The sequence below is a fragment of the Chrysemys picta genome, chromosome 1, assembly GCF_011386835.1.
Source record: "Chrysemys picta bellii isolate R12L10 chromosome 1, ASM1138683v2, whole genome shotgun sequence".
Taxonomy (NCBI): Eukaryota; Metazoa; Chordata; order Testudines; family Emydidae; genus Chrysemys; species Chrysemys picta.
Window position 1 is genome coordinate 222,827,882 of NC_088791.1, and position 20,343 is coordinate 222,848,224.

The window sequence follows — 20,343 nt, forward strand, 5'->3', positions numbered from 1 at the left end:
TCACCATGCTATGCAGAAGATGATGTTTGCAAAGGAAGATTCCTCCCTCTACTGCTCACATCTGTGTAATGCCCAGCCCAGCTCCTCAGGCCATGTGCTAGTCAGAGAATTTGAGCACTGGGACCTGACCCAAGTAGTGCTGATGTCAGTGGGAGTCAGATCTAGTCATTAATGCCTAAATTGAAATAGAATGTTGCTCCTGCATATGTAGGGTTACCATACGTCTGGTTTTTCCCGGACATGTCCGGCTTTTTGGTAATCAAACCCCCGTCCGGGGGGAATTGCCAAAAAGCTGAACATGTCCGGGAAAAATACCGGCCAGGCACTTCCCCTCCTGGGTTCCAGCTGCTCTGCTCCTCCCCTGACTCTTCGGCTTAAGAGCCGAGCTGCCCAAGCGCTCCAGCTTCGGGCAGCCCCCTTGCCTCCGGACCCTGCGCCGCCGGCTGGGCAATTCCCCTCCTGGGCTCCAGCTGCTCTGCTCCGGCAGCGCAGGGTCCGGAGGCAAGGGGGCTGCCCGAAGCCCGAGCACTACCGGCTTCACGGTTTGCCGGGCAGCCTCCAGACCCTGCGCCCCCGGCTGGGCGCTTCCCCTCCCGGGCTCCAGCTGTGCTGGGGAAGCGCCAGCCGGGTGCGCAGGGTCTGGGGGCTGCCCGGCAAACCGTGAAGCCGGTAGCGCTCGGGCAGCCCTTTTCGCATGGCTGGGAGGGAGGAGGGGGAATGCGGGGCGCTCAGGGGAGGGGGCGGAGTTAGGGCAGGGACTTTGGGGAAGGGGCGGAGTTGGGGTGGGGAAGGGGCGGAGCCAGGGTGGGAAAGGGGCAGAGCCAGGGCCCATGGAGTGTCCTCTTTTTTTATTTTTTAAATATGGTAACCCTAGTATATGATATGGACATCTGATAAGCCTCTTATTTGTGGGGTTTCATCCCTCGGGCTTTATAACTTGATGCCGTGCTCTGAACTGATGCAACATTGCAGTAAAGTAAATAATGTTACAATTTGAGCTCTTTACAAAAAACCCCAGAAGGTACTGTAACAAGTTGTCATAAATGCTACTCACGTTGCCTTTTTATGTGGAAAAATGGGGAGAAAAATTAAACCCTGCTAAATAATCTGAGTGTTGAGGATACCAGAGGAGCTAAGGAAAAAAGAAACGTCCCCACGGAATCCTCAGCGGCCTTCACTCTTCTCCACCTCCCCCACATCAAAGCTTTTTAGGGGAAGTACTGTGTGGGATTCTGTAAAGTATAGGGTTAACAAAATAAAAATGGATTTTATGCAGTATTCAATACAGTGTATCCCAAAGTACAACAAGGAATAAGTTAGATTCCAGTAGTACAAAACAATTACAGTAAATGGGACAGTAATTCAGTAGTATGTTATATTCAGCCATAGATATTGGAATCTGTGTTAGTGAGAGAAAGAATTATTGATCAGGAGATGGGAGCCATTCCCTACTCCTTTTCAAAAAGTGCTGTGAGATATTTAATTTTCACTTGGACAGCCATCAGGCATGAGCAGAAGAAACCTAGGTTTAATTTTTCATCTAAAAGATATGTCTCTCCCCAACCCCCTGTGCTAAGTTCCTAGCATTCTGTGTTTTTGACACCTTGTTGGCATGAACAAGAGAGATGGCAGCGAGTACTTCAGCTTGCAGTGTGTTGTGGCTGAAGTTTCAATAAACAGTCATGGCGATGTAATGTCATATGGTTCACCTCAGAGATAAATAAAAGTGTAGCCGAAGGCTAGCAGTTGTAGTAGAAGCAGCCCTAATTTTCTAATTAGAATGTGTTTAAATTATTAACTATAACAACCTCACATTTTCTCTTCTGTCTTTAACTTCTACATTTTATTAAGTCAGTCTAATCCATTCCCCAGCCATTATTGGAGTGTTCCTTACAGAATAGGTTTCAGAGTGGTAGCCATGTTAGTCTGTATCAGCAAAAACAACGAGGAGTCCTTGTGCCACCTTAGAGACTAAAAATTTATTTGGGCATAAGCTAGGTTGCATTTGATGAAGTGGGTTTTAGCCCATGAAAGCTTATGCCCAAATAAATTTGTTAGTCTCTAAGGTGCCACAAGGACTCCTCATTGTCCTTACAGGATATTCTCCAGTGCTTTTTCTAACCTACTTTTAAATGTTGCAACTGATGCGGCTACCACCTCTTCCTGTGGGAGACTATTCCACAGTCAGGCCTTTCGCTATCGGATAGTTTTTCCTAATATTCAGTCTAGATATCCCCTCTCAGTTTTATCTCATTACCTCTACCTCTACCATAAATAATTCCTTTCCCTTTGTTGTTAACAGTCTACAGATATTTGAAGTTGGCTATTGTGTCCTCTCTGTCACTGCTTAGTGAAAATGAAAAAGATACTATCAAGAAACCTAAGGTTTTTTTGTGTGAAGTTGCTGAGATTGTACTCTTGTTACCATATTTCAGATTGTGTTCTAAAGACACTGCATTATGTTGTCTCTTCTTCATTCAATCTCCTTTAAATGGGATGGATTGATTTATATATTGGATTTTAGCCAAGTCCTGTATTCATTTCCAAATATCTATTTATATTGCAGACATATTTTAAATATTGTTAAATGTTTTTGCTTTCTTGAGATTTGGGTAGTAGCCTACCACTCCCCTTCTCCAGTCATTCCTAAAAACACATACTGTATTTTACTTCTGGCAGGAGACTCCCGGGGCCTTCAGAAAAGTATGGTATAGTTTTCAGACTGCACCCCCAACTTCAGATTTTGAAATACATGCTCCGATGCACAAGTAAACTTGCAGGGGTGTTCTTGTCCTATTACTCCCACACTCTTTCTCCTGGAAGATATTTTACCAGCATCACAAATGAAAAGAGAAAGTATTGGAAACTGTTCCGTTCCATAATACCGACTCTGGGTACTCTGCCTCTTACATTTTACCTACTGGGCAATGTATTCTGGGAGTCCCAAAGTTTCTTTTCCCATTAACTATATCAAAGTAAATGGTCAAATGTGCATTGAAGGTAAAAGCAGCAGTGCAATCCTGTCAATACCACCTGCTAATGTGCTTCAATCCTGACCTGGAGGGAGTATTGCAAGGAATGAGCGGGTGATTAATTTTACATAGTCAATCTTTGGCCTCTCAGCTCAGGCTCCGTGCCAGTTGTGGTGGCGATGGGGCATGGACATTAGTCAGGACTCTAACTGAGACCACCTTTGTTGCTTTTTCTTCGTAGGAACTTTGTGATGGAATCCTACAGATGTCTATGGACCAAAAGGGCTATTGTCATTAGGTGGTGCAACTCCATTGCCTTCAATAGATTTTCACCTGCTTATGCCAGGGATGATTCTGGCCCTATGTTAATATATTGTCTATGCCAAAATTCACTGTTAAATAGTGTGAGCACAGTCCCATCTCTTTTATTAACCAAGTTGTGTAAGGGGAATAAACTTTCTCCTGAGATGGCAGTGTCAAGTAGTATTTCTGGATCTGCAGTAGTGACTGTGGGTGGGGTTTTTCAATAGCTCTCAGCATTAACTGAAATATGCGCCCATTGCTGTCCATGGGAATTCCTTTATGCCCTTCAGTAGGAGCAGAGTTAAGCCAAATTGGAATGTTTTGAAAATCTCATCCTACATTGTTTAAAAGAAGCTCTCCACTGTAAGCCCAATTTTGACACCCTCCGGGTCCAAAATCCTCAAAAAAAGTAATTTCTCCATGCAGTTTTACGTATGTGGTCAGTAGCCAATGAACCTTGTGTGTGTGTGTGCACACGTGTGCGCGCTTTGGGAGGAATTGAGGGGAGTCAGACAAAGCATTTTGAGAGAATGAAACTGAAAATTGAGGTGAAGTTGACTTTGTGAAAGGTCTTGTCATTATTTTTGTAAAACTGAATCTCAAAAAAGAATTGGTGTAGCAACTTCGAGCTTGTTTTATTCATAAGTCTTCCATGAGATCCGGGAAACGGGTATTTCTGATAAGGTCATATGCTTATTTTAGATGTTATAACTGAAAGATTTTAATTTTCAGTCAGATCCCAGTGGACTTTATAAGTTTGTCCAAGGGCTAGAAATATTTATAAAGTTCAGTCGTGGGCTGATAGAGAATTGTACCAGCAGAATTAGTAACTTCTGTCATCTGAACTGCTGAGGTTCTATGGGCTTACATATTCCACCAACGCAGGTTGTGGAATTTGTATACTCTGTCAGCAGAACATCTTGCATTTAAAGAGGTTACCAGGGTTTCCAGCAGAGTATTGGATTTGAATTCTACAGTGGCTTATGTTCCATAGAACAACATGTACTGAATTCCTTCACATCACATCTTTAGTTATAAACTTACAGTAGATGTTTACAGTAGATATTTTTATATCAAGGTTTTTAAAATAATCTATAAATAAAAAAGGAAATTACTATGCCAACCTTTATTAAGAAACAGTTTAGATTGCAAATAAATGTCAATGGAATTAAAACACTTACTAAAAAAAATCTTTTTAATTTAATTGTGATCTACAAGCTTAACTGTATCCCCAAAATATTTTTGCCTAGGAATTTAAACAGGATGAGTCTATCGAATGTAATAATGTCATAAGAATATTAGAGAGGCAAAGTGGGTGAGGTAATATCTTTTGTTGAACCAACATTGAGTAAAAGATATTACCTCACCCACCTTGTCTCTCTAATGTCCTGGGACCAACGTGGCTCCAGCAACACTGCATAGGGATATTAATCATTTTTGTATTTGAGAATAGCTGACCTTCATTTTTAGGTGTCAAATTTTGGAAGTGTTTTACCTCTTAAGCCATTTTCAGTGCATGGGAGGTTGTGCCTTCCTCTAGCTCAAAAATGTATGTATTTAAAGATTTTATTAAAATGTTAAATGTTTTAAAATATTTAGAATAGAAAAGACAGAATTGTCAAAAAAGAGCTCCATATAGAGCCTATCCCTGGTCCCGCACAACTCAAAAGTAAAAATACATTGCTGGATCATGCAGAGTTATCTGAAGTACTGTAGATGTGTCTATGCATATAAAGTGTGTGTGTGTGTATAATATACTTTGCATTCCTTTTCATTGGGGTTATTACACAAGAAGCAGAAAAAATAGTGATATGGGCGCAATAAAAATGTGTGAATATACACATACATGCATATGTGTATGTTTATATAGATAATGTACATACACACACATTAGGCCTGATTTACAACTGTCCTGCACTTTATTAATTACACTAGTAAAAATGAGCACAAAGTAGGTGTAAAACATTTGGTACTGTTTTATACCCTCTGCACTAGTATAGATGATTACACAAAGTGCAGAGTAACAGTGAATTGGGCTTCTTTTATATAGTGGGCCTGATTCTCCACTCCAGAACACTGATTTTATACTGGTATAACTCCACTGGTGTAAAACAGTGTCATGAAGTGGAGAATCAGGGGCACTTTGTATGTATGTTATTTAATATATAAGACTTCATTATATATGCTCTTGGGGGAAGGGAGCTGTTTAGCTGATTCCATCCTTACTGATTGTACATATGTGTACTTTACAGGGCGCAATGTCTGTGGACTCTATTACAGATCTTGATGACAATCAGTCTCGACTGCTAGAAGCTCTACAACTGTCTTTGCCAGCTGAAGCTCAAAGCAAGAAAGAAAAGGCAAGGGATAAGAAACTAAGTCTGAACCCTATTTATAGACAGGTTCCCCGACTTGTAGATAGCTGCTGCCAGCATGTAGAAAAACATGGTAAGTGTATTTCATTTTGCTTTAGGTAGAAAGATACATTTTTTATTAGGATTCCTGTATGTAGAACTAAACATTATATACTAGAGAAGCATATATACACATGTTCTTATAATGTTTAGTGTGGTACACATATTTAACCCATTTATAGTATATTTTAACCCACTTCATGGTAATAACATTATTTACCGAGGCATTTGACCAACTATTATTAAGATCTCAAATTCTTATCACTCAACAACAACCTGCTTGTAAAGTGAGACCTGTTGACAAGTTCTTTGATTACTAATGTTTGCTAGCTTGTGAGTGAATATCTCATGAATATTCATACAGCAGCAAAATATTATTAATTATTTGTATTCTGGAAACACATAAAGGCCCCCGCCCATTGTGCTTACAGTCTAAGTGACCAGACTGACTAACAACTGAAAAGCAACCTGCCAAAAGTACAAATACAACTTCTTTTCATTTTCCCCTTTGATTAAAAACCTCCTCCCCAGCCAGTCTCTGCTGTATCTACCTGTCAGGTCAAGTTCTTCACAGCTCTTGCTCAACCTAAATGTCCTCCTTCTCCCGCCTCCTTGGGAAAACACTCAGCCTTGTTTTCAGAGGCACACACAAAACCAGGGGGGAATTCTAAAATCCCAGACAGCCAGAAGTGTCCTAAGGCCTATCCCCTGTGCCCCCACCCAGTGTCCCAGCTCTGTTAGTTGTGGACACTTCTCCTGTCTCTCTCCTTCCTGTGATATCACTCCTGGGTGTGCTGCCCCTTGAAGCAAAATTGCCACCACAACATCCACTGTCTGCCTGCCTGTTGATTTAGCACTGCCATTTCCTGAAAAGATGGCACAAAAAGTGGCACTAAGCTACAGTTCAGCAGGTCGGGTAATCCAAAAATTTTATTAAATTGAGAAACTCCTTGCCCCAAGGAGTTTCCTGAGCTGGGTAAACACATGTTTAGAGAAATGCTTTTATTCTCTACTGTGGTACTAATGCACATAGCTCAGATTGCTTTTGTTTCAATGCAGCTTCTGACCGAGTTTTAAACAGTGAAACAGTCTACTGATATGCTATGCTTGCAGGTCTCCAGACAGTGGGAATATTCAGAGTTGGAAGCTCAAAAAAGAGAGTCAGACAGGTGAGCGGACATTTAGTTACATGAACTTGACTGTTTTTGATGATTCACCTATAGAATTTCCAGTAATGTGAATATTTTTTCCCCCTCAGAGCTGATGAAAGTAGAGCTTTTTGTGGAAATGACTTTATGGTATTGGGTACTATCTATGGTAGCTCTGAGTAGGCTGTTTCCAGTCCCCTTCCGGTCAGTAAGGAGCAAAACAGTTCAAAGAAAACAAGAATTCTAACCTAAACCTTGAACCAAAGCTGATTTTTCCAAGTTCAAAAATGGTCAAATAAGAATTGCTCCCTCTGCCCAATTTTAACTGCCCACCTTCACCTTTGGTGAAATTGGTATCAGGGTCTCAGCAGGTTAGCAATCTCAGTATAGTCTGGATCATCTCACACCTGAAGAAGCAGTGTAGAGCATGAGATTTAGTGACAAGGTTTAGGTTTGAAAGAAAAATTGACAAATACCTGGACTGAATGGAGGGGGAGTACTATTGGCTGATAGTTCTATCTAAGATTCCAGAAAGAGTTGACGATCACAAATTAAACCCAAATTACAAATCTCTTGCACAGAAGTTGCGGGATGTTAAATTATATAGGGAGCAATCAACCCCTTCGACCCCCCAAATTCCTTTTCCTAAGTGTCACCTCTCTTACCCCTATTAATTTCAGTCAGTTCTCTCCCATCCAAGTCCCAGTCTCAGTTGAACATTGAGAAAGCAAAGATTCTGCACCATGGGGGGATCCAATGATAAAGACAGAGCTGGGGGTTAACTCTCATACTGTCTCCCAGCAGCCACACACACTAAAAGATGGGTGACAGAGGATAGCCTTGTAACATCTGTTAGTTATCGAATCATAGAATATTAGGGTTGGAAGAGACCTCTGGAGGTCATCTAGTCCAATCCCCTGCTCAAAGCAGGACCAACACCAACTAAATCATCCCAGCCAGGGCTTTGTCAAGCCAGGCCTTAAAAACCTCTAAGGATGGAGATTCCACCACCTCCCTAGGTAACCCATTCCAGTGCTTCACCACCCTCCTAGTGGAATAGTGTTTCCGAATATCCAACCTAGACCTCCACCACTGCAACTTGAGACCATTGCCCCTTGTTCTGTCATCTGCCACCCCTGAGAACAGCCTAGCTCCATCCTTTTTGGAACCCTCCTTCAGGTAGTTGAAGGCTGCTATCAAATTCCCCCTCACTCTTCTCTTCTACAGACTAACTAGTTCCCTCAGCCTCTTCTCGTAAGTCATGTGCCCCAGCCCCCTAATCATTTTTGTTGCCCTCCACTGGGCTTTTTCCAATTTGTCCACATCCCTTCTATAGTGGGTGGCCCAAAACTGAACACAATATTCCAGATGTGGCCTCACCAGTGCCGAATAGAGGGGAATAATCACTTCCCTCGATCTGCTGGCAATTCTCTTACTAATACAGCCCAATATGCCATTGGCCTTCTTGGCAACAAGGGTACACTGCTGACTCATATCCAGCTTCCCGTCCACTGTAATTCCCAGGTTCTTTTCTGCAGAACTGCTGTTTAGCCAGTCGGTCCCCAGCCTGTAGAGGTGCATGGGATTCTTCCTTCCTAAGTGCAGAACTCTGCACTTGTCCTTGCTGAACCTCATCAGATTTCTTTTGGCCCAATCCTCCAATTTGTCTAGGTCACTCTGGACCCTATCCCTACCCTCCAGCATATCTACCTCTCCCCCCAGCTTGGTGTCATCTGAGAACTTGCTGAGGGTGCAATTAACTGCATCATCCAGATCATTAATAAAGATGTTGAACAAAACCAGCCCCAGGACCGACCTCTGGGGTACTCTGCTTGATACTGGCTGCCAACTAGACATCGAGCCATTGATCACTACCCGTTATACTAAGTTTGGAGGTAGAGCAGTTACAGGGAGGTATCAAAGTAAACAACATGGTAAAAAAGAGCAAAAAGAAGGAGCAGGATGAGCCAAGTCCTGAAAACCTGAGGTCCTGCATGACACAGGGCTGGTCCTCTTGGAAGTGGGTAATCTAGCTCTGCTTTCTGCATTCTTGAAGGCAGGGTTCAATATCCCTTATTGCTGTAGATTACTGTATGCCAGTTCTGACAACTGAGTGGGCTATGTACCAAGAAGTTAGACATTTTTATTCTACCAAGATAGCTTACAGCTCACCCACTAAATTGGCAAAATCATGGAAAAATAAGTTACCATTTGAGCTACAGGCTTTAACTACAAAATATCTGTTGTTTAAGCAAAGGCAAGTTCAAACCTACAATCATATCATTCCCATGGAATGAACCAGAGGCTGGGCAGTCATTAACTAGGCAACGAGCTAACCTCCACTTTGAAAGTCATTTACTACCTGTTTTTCCTTTTACCAAGCTTTCAAAAACGTTGCAAGGCAAAACAGATTGGTATTTTTGTATTAAATAAAACTAATTTATATAATTAAATCATGTATTTTATTAAACAACATGGAAATGTCCGGGCCTTTTGCAGTAACAATAATAAATGCTGTCATCATGAACGTAGAGTGGGGGATATGTAAGGTCTGATTTCAATTAAAATTCTGTCCATTTTCTGTACCATAGAAGGCTTTGCAAAACACTTTTTTAGTTGTGCTTCTACAACTGTTCACAGGCTTTCCTGCATACAAGATGGACAAGGGTTTTCTGAAATTAGAGTTTTCTATTTCAGGTGAATTTATTTGCAAAGAACAAAGAAATGTTTGTGCCAATGGATTTGTTGAGCAGGGAAGGACGCATTAGAGCAATTGCAAATATATAAACCGTTTTACTTGTAATCTCTTAAACCTCAATTGGAAGCCATTGTTTAATGCTTACCAGGTATGCTTCCTAAAGTCTGATGAAAACAATGTAATTAAAAGCAATGTGTCTGAGAGATCTCTTAATGAGAAATGGAAATACATTGCCTTTTTATACCTCTTGTATTATATCTCAAACTGAAATAATTCCATGGACAATGTATGTCTGATGTTCTATTAATTACAACATCCCTTTGGAGGCCATCCTGGTGACCTTTTGTGATCTATAAATCCATAAGCATTATATAAGAGGTAGGTGTTATTATTAGAAGTAGTGGTAATGCTTTGCCTCACCATGTGGGGTCCATTTTGTTTAGAAAATATCATTTCAATTCAATATTTTGTTTTGAAAATGTTAATTCAAATAAACCAGAACAAGGTTGCTTTGGGGTTTTTTTTGGTTTGGCCATTAAACCGAAAAAATCAGTTATTTGCTCAGCTCTATTCATGATGCTCCATGGTAACTCTGCCACACAATCTGAGGATTGGCATTGGCTTGTGAATGGAATCCCTTGAAGTCGTCGGCTGGAAAAATGATACCCACAAAGCAGGGTCTCATGGGCAGGGAAGTGTAATAATGGATTAAGAACAAATTGGCTGGTCTAGGCTTCATGCTCAAGTGTAGGAATCCCACTCTTAATAGCAAGGCTCACAGTGAAAAGGGGACCCACAGTTTTTACACCAGGCCCTTAAACACTCCTAAAGTGTCAACTTTGGACCAAGTTTGCATTAGAAAATGTGACATTTTCCACACTCATCTACATTTACATGATTTCCCATTGCTCAAGACTAAGATCAATGCAAGCATATACTTTCCTGGTGATTTGCCTGCTCTTCTGTCTGTGATTTCTCTGTAAACACCTCAGTCCACTACAAGTAGGTTGCGGGGGGAGGGGCCCTCATTTTTTATTCCTAGCCACATTTACCTATAATTAGTCATTGGGATGATTTAAATATTTGAAATTCCCCTGCATACTAGCAAAGGTTTGAAGTACTGTACTCCTGGAAAACATAATTTCATAAATCACTATTTCAGTTTTGAATACAAGACTAACAGGGGGAGCGTTCAGTTTGAAGAAGGCACGTGCAGAATACTTCTGTGGGTGCTGGGGTAGCACACATACTGGAAAGGGGACTGTGACAATCTTCTACAGGGTTCAGCGTGCACTCCCTATGCAAAATTGGCAGTGTATAAGTAGAAGGTAGGGCTAATGACTTGGGGCTTGTCTACACTACCCGCTGGCTCGGTGGGCAGCGATCGATTCAGCCGGGGTCGATTCATCGCGTCTATACTAGTCTGTCATTGCTGAAGACATCATGGTAAGTAGATCTAAGTACGTCGACTTCAGCTACGCTATTCACGTAGCTGAAGTTGCGTATCTTAGATCGACCCCGCGTGGTAGTGTCGACAAGCCCATAGACTCACCATGTCCGCTTTGGCAAGTCTATTGCTGCCAGCCGTTCTGGACTTCTCATTTCTTGTGCTCTTGATTGCGATTGTGGCTAGAAACAACAGTAGAACTCAGAATCTGTGATGAAGTCACTTTGCTGTTTGTTCACTTTTTAATGGTGATCACTTTGTGAAGATAAATAAATGGTTAGGAGAAGCAGGAAATATCAGCGCAAGGGGCCACAATGTGTTCGCAAACATGGCTTCTTGCTTCTAGAAACCTGGATTCCAATGCAATCTCCGGTCACAAGAGAAATTTGACTGTTGGCCTCTTCTTAGTTATTTATTTCTATTGTGAAAATTGCTACACTATACAGCATGACTTATAGTCTCTCTCTGCTCCTGAAGGGCTTAGGAGCTGAATAGTAGGGATAATGGAGCAAGGCTGTATGGGGAAACAGTGTCTATTACATACTCTTATTATAACTGGGTCCAGCAAGTATATTATTCTCTTATTTTCATGAGCATTAAATTCATTTGCACTCTGTTTTTGATAAAAGAATACCATAAATTAATTGAAAAACAGAAATATTCCCCCTCCCCTTTAAAAAAAAATGAATCTGGCAGATGCCAGGGATTCTGTATAATAATGGAAATAGTCAGCAACTAAATGTGAGTTGTGTGCCTGCCCTTCCCAGGAACAGCAAACATGAAATGTTAATGTAGGTAAATCCATATCTAAAAATATGTTCTCTTAGGTAATGTACTATACTAATGAGGATGCAGTGGTTTGACTATTCTTTTGTCCTGATTTTTTCCAGTTACGGGAAGAGTTTGACCGTGGTGTAGATGTTGTGCTAGAAGAAGAACACAGCATCCATGACGTTGCTGCTTTATTAAAGGAATTTCTACGAGACATGCCAGATCCACTTCTCACCAAAGAACTTTACACCGCCTTCATCAACACTCTCTGTGAGCTTTACAACCTCTTCTTTGAGTTTTTTTCCACAAGCTCAGTTCTACATGCTCCACAAGGCCACTAATAACACTTTATTTAAGAGCCCTAGCCCCCTCTATTTCCAGTTCAGTACAAATATTTGTGAATTTTCTCATATGTTGCAAAGGGCTTTACTTGCTTTTGATGCTGGATAGATACAGCACAGAAAAAAAATTCTCAGCAACATGGATGTTATTCAATGTATATAGAAAATCACATTCTATCTATCCACATGCATGGGGGTGGTATCCATATAATATATTAAGCCCTGATACTGTAATTGGATATGCAAAGGCAGATTAAAATTAATGGGGCTTGCTCAGATGGAAGAGTCTACCTCATTAGATCCAAATTTTGGATTGGGGGCTTTATGGAGTAATGAGGTAAATGACAGAGCCAGGTGATTATGCCACATTTTTCATGGACTTGTTACCACTCTGCCCACTAATCCACTAATGCCTGGATTATTTCTAGTGTTCCAAACCTCTGAGCAGTTTCATACAGCCCCTCTCTAAAAAAATAATCATGCCAAAGAAATGTTTCTTTTCTCCTGCCTCCTCTTGCAGGAGTTTTGCCTTATAGGCATTATAAATGGTTTTTAACTTTTTCAGCTATTGACTGGAATTAACCCAGACTGTCATGGGGCCCTAGCCCAGAGTGAACTCCACATGTCCAAAAGGAACTCACTGTCCAGTATCCTCGGTGGGGTGCCTGATTGCTAGCCTCCCCCTGGGTTGCCTCCTCCTGTTGGTCACCTCTGTCTGGGTCTTCCATGGCCTAGCCTCTGGCCTGCACACTTGCAAGTTCAGTCCCCTCCTGGGGCACTCAAATCCAGCCCTTCAACAGCAGTCCCACATGAACATAAACAAAAAATCTTTCACCCCTCCTTAGCTCACAGTTCTTTATTCCTCTGGTGTGGCACTGGGTCTCAGGACTGCTTCCTTGGAGCCTGGGTAATGCAAGTGGTTATCACTCCTCTCCTTAAGCCAGGAGTCCGCAGCCCTCCTCCTGGAGCAGGGTGTACTTCAAAAGTCACTGTTTCTCTATAAGACAGGAACCTCCTCCCTTCTCCTGGAGGAGTAATTCCTCCTCCCTTCTCCTGGGTAGTAATTCAGGCAGTTTTCAACTCTCTCCTTAAGCCAGGAATCCTCATCTGTCCTCCTGGAACAGGCGGTAGTTAAACTTGCTATATGACCTTAGCCAGCTTCTCCCACAGTTGCCCCTACCTAATCCTCAGGGTACATCTACACTACCCACCGTATTAGCAGGTAGTAATCAATCCCCAATCGTTCTGCCGTCAACGCCTGTACTCCACCACAGCGAGAGGCGGAAGCGGAGTCGACAGGGGAGCAGCGGCAGTCAACCCCGCGCCATGAGGACACAAGATAAGTCAACCTAAGATACGTTGACTTCAACTATGCTATTCTCGTAGCTGAAGTTGCATATCTTAGGTGGATCTCCCTCTCCCTCCTCCCCCCCACCCCCGCCTCCCAGTGTAGACTAGGCCTCAGAGTCAGAGAGTCTTGAGATTTTCTCCCAAGCACCACTTATTCCCAGGAATGCGTCCTCTCTATCAATAACCCCTATTCTATAAGGATCTTTCAAACCTTAAAGAGCCAAGCCACGTGATTGGGTGGGCTGACCACTGGACACCACCCCATCACACAGGCTGAAACTCAAGATCCAAATCTTACACCAAGATTCAAACTTCATGACAATTCATGGGCCTCACAACCATGGTTCAAAATACTCCTGGTCTCAAACTGAAAATCTGAATTCAAGCTCTGCCAGATTTCTGAGTGTTTAAATTTAGCCCATATAAGAAAGATGTTCAACTTGCAAACTCATATGTATACTCAGATCCATCTGTGGGTTTCAGATTTGAGATCCAGTCTCAGGCTCATCTGTACGGTTGACTAACATTGCATTTAGAAGTATGAACTGGCTACAGACAGTGCAGAATTTATGTGCTCTTTCTTGCTACTTTTCAGGTTTCCTAGTCACACTCTAGGAAAGAAAGTTGTAAGAAAACTAATTAAAAATGGTTAAAGCATAAATACAAATAGAATACTTTAAAACTAAAATTCTCCTGAATGCCCAATATATGCAGCCACCAAATATCCAGTATAAATATATATATATAGTGACAGTAAGGCACATTAGGTCAAACCCTACTTTTGTTTCCAATAACTTAAGCAGAATTGAAATCTGAGATAGCAGACACTATTAATCCTACAACTCCACTATTGGCAGGGACAAGATCACAGAATAAAACATAAATATTTTGTGCAACTGATATATATTTAAAGTTGTATCAACCTACCTTTAAAAATGTATGGGAAACATGGACAGTAAAATCCTTAAACAATTCTTTTCTTATATTATTATTTTAGCTGGAGCATTACAGAGTGTATGTGCATTGCATTTAGGTTAGTTTCAACGTTTTTCTTAGATTTTTCTTTTTCCCTCTTAGTATTAGAGCCAGATGAACAACTAAGCACCTTACAGCTTCTTATTTATCTTCTACCTCCCTGTAACTGCGACACCCTACACAGACTCCTGCAGTTCCTCTTTACGGTGGCTAGCCATGCAGAAGACAGCACAGACAAAGATGGCCAGGAGGTAGGTTCATATCATTCATGTTCTTTCACTTCCATTACTTCCTATTCTAAGGACATATTTATAAAGATGAGAAACTGAGAGCCTAGAATCATAAGCATTAAAGATGGAATAGACATAATATTTCCTCCCTCTTGCCATCCAGTTGTTTACAACAGTATATTCCTGAGACTGTTATGTATTGTAGTTTTTAAATGACTCAGTCAATGAGGCATCCACCACTTCCTGTGGGAGATTCAGAGCCTAATAGTCTTCACTGTTAAGAAATAGCTAATTCAATCTTGCCCAATTTTTTCCTAGTTTAGTTTCATCCCATTATATTATATGGAACAAAAGGCTGTGAGTCAAAGGACCTGCTTTTTATTCCTGACTCTGCCACTGACTTGCAGTGAGACATTGGGCAAGTCAGTTCACCTCTCTCTGCCTCATGTTTGCCATATATAAAATAGGGATAATGGGTGGGAGCCACAAAGAGGTTTAAACGTTGCAGTGCTGAGCGTCATGGCACCTAGAAAAATCACAGAACAACATTGCAACCCCGAAAGCCTGAGTTAGGCACCCAGGCTCCTTATACAATGATGGGGAGAGATAAGTGCCTAAGAATGCGACCCACAAAAGCCAGCATGTTATGCAGGGAGCTGCCTAAACTAGCCAATGGGAGATGCTCAGGAGAGGGATGTATGCTAAGCCTCTCCCCTCTCTCAGAGATGAGCACTTCCCTGCAGCTTGGATTTAGGTGCCTGTCTCTGCTAGTGATCGATGAACGTGAACCTCTCTCCTGGAATTAGGCTTGCCACATCAAGTGGCCCTAGGAGTAGAGTCCTCCACTGATTTTTTTAGCTCAATGGTTAGAGGAGAGCCCTGTTCTAATCCTTCTTCTCCCTCTGTCAGAAGAGAGAATTTAAATCCAGGTCTCCCAAATCCAAGGTGAGTGCTCTAACCACTAGGATAAATGTTATAAAGTGGGTGCCTCCTCCCTCTAGATTTGGAACGAGACCCAATCCGGTAGGTGTGCTCAGAGGCCACCTACTGAATCAGGCCCAGAACGCAACTTAGATGACCGAATGCCTGTCTTTTCCTGGTTCGTGAATTGCTCTAGGGCTTGTGTGGGATATAGGGATCCAGACACCTAAAGGAGACAGCAGTGCACAAGCCCAGAGGCAGAAACATAGGCGCCTAGAGAATGTTTATTTTATAAACTTCGGTACTGAGTGAGTTTAGGTGCCTACAGTGTTTAGTGAGAGTTTTGCGGATCATCGAAGTAGAGCCAAAAGCAGGACTTAGGCACCTAGGTCTGGGTTTAGGTGCCAAGTGTCTTTGTGGATCCCCCCCATGACACACTTATTTTTGTAAAGCACTTTGAGGTTTTTGGGTGAAAAACACAGTTATTATTTATTGTTAATTATTTATGGCTTCTAGCTGTAGCCCCCCGAGGAACCCTAAACAATTTTTGATGCAATGAGATATTTGGATGTCTACAGGTGGAATTTTCACAAACATTTAAATGGCTTAGGAGGACAAATCCTTTTGAAAGTCAATAGTACTATGGCACTCAGGCATTTTTGAAAATCCCAACTAAATACTGCTATTTGCACACTCAGCTAGCAATTGGTGGAAAAGTACAGACACAATAATTAGGGATCTACCAATTTCATGGCCTGAAAATCGCGTCACGAACAGTGAAAGCTGTCTTACCTGTGAAATCTGGTCTCCGGCCGTCTGGCTCTGAAGGCAGAGCGAAGAGCGGTTCCTGCTGTTTGGGCACCCAGCTCTGAAGGCAGCACCGCCACCAGCAGCAGCACAGAAGTAAGGGTAGCAATACTGTCCTTCCCCTCCCCCTCAGGATTGCGATCCCCTTTTGGGAGAGGGACCCTAAGCTGAGAAACGCTGCAGAGAAATCACACATTTTTCATGGGTTGGTCACGACATAAATAGCAAATGTTGTGGCTGTGTTACAAAATGTGTTATGCACATCCACAAAATTTGCTATTTATGCCGTGACCGACCCACTAAAATTGTGTAATTTCTTTGTGATTTAAGTAGACCCCTAATAATGGAGGAATTTAAAAAAATAATTGGCCTGTAATAATATTTATTGTGCTAAGAATGGTGTAGAGCTATACCACTGAGGTCCTGATCCTGCACCAAGGTCTGTGTTGGTGCAGGAGGCTGCCCTTGTGAAACTAATCGCAGGGTTAGAGCCCACAGCTGCTGACGAGAGTTGGTAGAGTAGCTGTGGCAAAGGTCTGAATTCTCCTTAGTAATGCATTTGCTCAGCTGCAGGTATTGTGACAAAGCAAATTCGTGTAAACCATCCTGTCAGTATAAGAGTCAGGGTCAGTGTATGTAATGGGGCATCTGTTATAGATAATATTTTATTCTGCTAACAATTATTTAAGTTAATTAAAGCCCCAGTCCTGCAAAGACTTATACAGGTGATTAATTTTATACAAGCAACTAGTCCCAAAGGACTGCTTGTATGCATAAAGTTAATTGTGTGCATAAGTCTTTGCAAGATTGGAGCATAAATATCTTATTCATAAAAGAAAATGCTTATTTTTAACCAAGGTGTTCATGAAATAGAATTCTACTCAACAAGATAGAACTTTAGCATGTACGTAAAGTAAGTGACCTACTGGACAAACTCAAAATAGTATTTGAAAGAATAATTATATTCTGGAAGCCTTCTGCTAGTTTTACAGACTATTTTGTGCCTTTTCCCCTTGTTTTAATAAATTACTTGAATATAGTTCAGATGTGGGGAAAAATAATGAATATGTGCATTTCTCCTCTTCCACCTCAAAATCTCTGCCCCCCCCCACCCCAGTTGGTCAACATTAGGAATTTACATGCAGTCTTGTTTAGTGAAGTCCTGACAGCTTTTGCAGCATTCCCAAAATAGCAGCCAGATGGAGGCAAGTAGAGGAAGATCGACTGAATGAGCTCCGCTCCTTGTAAATTTGACATTGGAAAATTGTCCTTAGTAATCCATATGACACATTTTTTCAGAGAATTTTTAGTCTATTCCTGTTATTACTTTGTATCTACTAGTTTAGCCAAGATCAGATAACTACAGGGGTAGAAGTGAAAAGAATTGGCCGTGTTCAAGAACCAAACAAGGGAAAGATTAATAAAAGTAATAAGCAGGATCCTCAGTTGTTTAGGTATCTTGAGGATCTTGTGTAAAGAGGGATATAAGGGGTTGTATTTATTCTATCCACCTGGAAGCACCATCGCCTGTTGAAAGTTGCCGCACTGGGGACCAATTCATTAGCCTAAAGCGGTAGTACTTTGCTGAGGTTAGAGATTAGGTCCTATTCTTCTACTTCCGGGCTTTGTGAGAGGAGAATGTTGTGGAAACAATGTTAGAGAGAGAGTACCAACTAATGATCGATAGCCAGAAAAAACATGTCCCTAATTTATATTCTTTTTCTTCTAGATTATTGGGAACAAAATGACATCACTGAACCTGGCCACCATATTTGGGCCTAACCTGTTGCACAAGCAGAAGTCTACAGACAAAGAATTCACTGTTCAGAGTTCAGCTCGAGCTGAGGAGAGTACTGCAATCATTGCTGTTGTACAAAAGATGATTGAAAACTATGAAACCCTTTTCATGGTAGGTGAATGTTCCTTAATATTACACCAACTGATTTTGCATTTGACTCTTCAAGTCAGGATATCCTAGATGGTGTTACCAAGAAGTTGAATTGAACTACGTTCAAATAAATTATGCAAACATTGTTATACGAAGGAATGATTAGCATTGGTTGAATGCAATTGGTAAGCAGGCTACATCTTCTTACTTTAGGAAGTGAGCTTTGTAATGAGGGTTAAGCATTAAAAAATGGGTAGATAAAAAAAACTTGCTCATAAGGGCAAATGTATCCTGACTGATCAGGTTCTCTCAAAGATTTAGGAAGGAACCTTGTTTAAGCTGTACAAAATATTTATATATCTAGAGAAAGATGCTAAGTTAGTTCCTAGATGATTTTTTCTGCTTTTGTGTGATTGAATTGTTTATTAAGTTGTGAGTTAAACAATGCAGCAAAGTAATACAATTAATGAAAATCCCCCCCTTTGTCTGAGCCAGGAGGGGAAAGAGAAACCTTTAGCCACTTCAAGGATTGGTGCCAGCCCCTTAGCCCACATTGACTTGAAGAGAGACAGGTATGGGGGGTGCTCTTTGTAGGCTGACAGTTTGGACAGAAGGGGTGCAGCATAAGCCTATTGGTTCTTAGGCACCCAAAGGGAGAAGTTATAAGTAAGGCTGCAGGTTTGTCACGAAAGTCACGGATTCCGTGACCGCCGTGACTTCTGCAGTGGCCAGTGAGCCTGGCTCAGGGGCAGCTCAGGCAGTCTCGGGCCACCCCACCCCACCCCTCCAGCAGCAGCAGAGTTTGGCTGTGGGAGGGGGCAGGGTTGGGGCGCGGGACAGGGTGAGGCGGGCTCTGGGTGCGCTTAACTGGGGGGCTCCCCGGAAGCAACAACATCCCCCTTGCTCAGCTGCTAGGTGGAGACGTTGCCGCCTCCGGCTGTAGGCATCACCCCTGCAGCTCCCATTGGCCGCGGTTCCCGGCCAATAGGAATTGCGAAGCCAGCACTCAGGGCGGAGGCAGGATGCAGAGCTGCCTGGCCACGCCTCTGCCTAGCAGCTAAGCCAGGGGGATGTCACCGCTTCTGTGGAGCCCCCCAGGTAAGCACCGCCCAGAGCCCACCTCACCCCGTCCTATGCCTCTACCCCCTCCCACATCCACTCTCTGCTGCAGGGGGAGAGGCACGGAGCTAGGTAGGGAGCCTGCCGGCCTCTCCCTCCCCAGCACCAGTGGGGTTCCCGGGCTGAGCGCTCCCCCGCCCCCAGCACTCAGGCTGCTCTCCCCCAACCCCCCCCCCCCCCCCCCCCCCCCCAAGTTTTAATCAGGGGTATATAGTAAAAGTCATGGACTGGTCACGGGATGTGAATTTTTGTTTTACTGCCTGTGACCTGTCCGTGACTTTTACTAAAAATACCCATGACTAAAATGTAGCCTTAGTTATAAGTCCTTCTCTCTGCCCAAGGGCACCATTCTGGGCTGTAAAGAAAAGCTTGGATTACAAAGAAAGGACGACCTGCACTGGACAAGTTATTGCTGCATAGTTCCCAGATGTGACTTAATAAAGTTGTTGCCTAGTTAAATCACATTCCCGGCGTCTTGTCTTTCTTCCTATTGTCTACAAGACTATCACTCAGTTTAGTATGATTTATGATCTTGACTTAAGAGAGCCTCTGAGCTGGAATAACAGGCTAGTGCAGGTCTGAATTGTCAGTGGTATCCTTCCTTCATTTTAAGGAAACTAAATTCACACAAATGTCATGAAGAAAAAGAAAACTTTTAAATCTTAGAAAGGTAAGAATACTTGTGTGTTCTGTTTTGTTTTGTTTTGTTTTGTTTTATCTTCCATTATAACTAAGTAGCAGCATTCATTGTACTACTGGTGATCAGTTCTCAAAACAGGAAGACAAAAGAAAGGGAACTGTAATGATAGAGCATAGATGGGAGCTGGGGAGAAGATAGGAAAATCTGTAATGTGGTAGCGTAGGTTTGAGGAACGTAACACGATGTTGAACATACTGCAGAGCAGGACATAGCTGGGGCGAGAAGGGCATGAGAAAGTGAGAGTGAACACTGCACTCCA

At 42.3% G+C, this 20,343-nt stretch overlaps 1 protein-coding gene across 4 annotated transcripts in view; it reads left to right on the forward strand.

Annotated features, from left to right (window-relative positions):
* The window catches only part of ARHGAP6 (Rho GTPase activating protein 6), a 461,625-nt gene that overhangs the window by 415,931 nt on the left and 25,351 nt on the right, over positions 1–20,343 (forward strand). For all 4 annotated transcript variants that reach the window (XM_042840151.2, XM_065580668.1, XM_042840152.2 and 1 more), the window contains 5 exons: positions 5,528–5,723; positions 6,803–6,858; positions 11,873–12,023; positions 14,522–14,670; positions 18,107–18,286. In XM_042840151.2, coding sequence (XP_042696085.1) covers positions 5,528–5,723; positions 6,803–6,858; positions 11,873–12,023; positions 14,522–14,670; positions 18,107–18,286 — 732 coding nt within the window. The remainder of the gene's footprint in view (positions 1–5,527; positions 5,724–6,802; positions 6,859–11,872; positions 12,024–14,521; positions 14,671–18,106; positions 18,287–20,343) is intronic.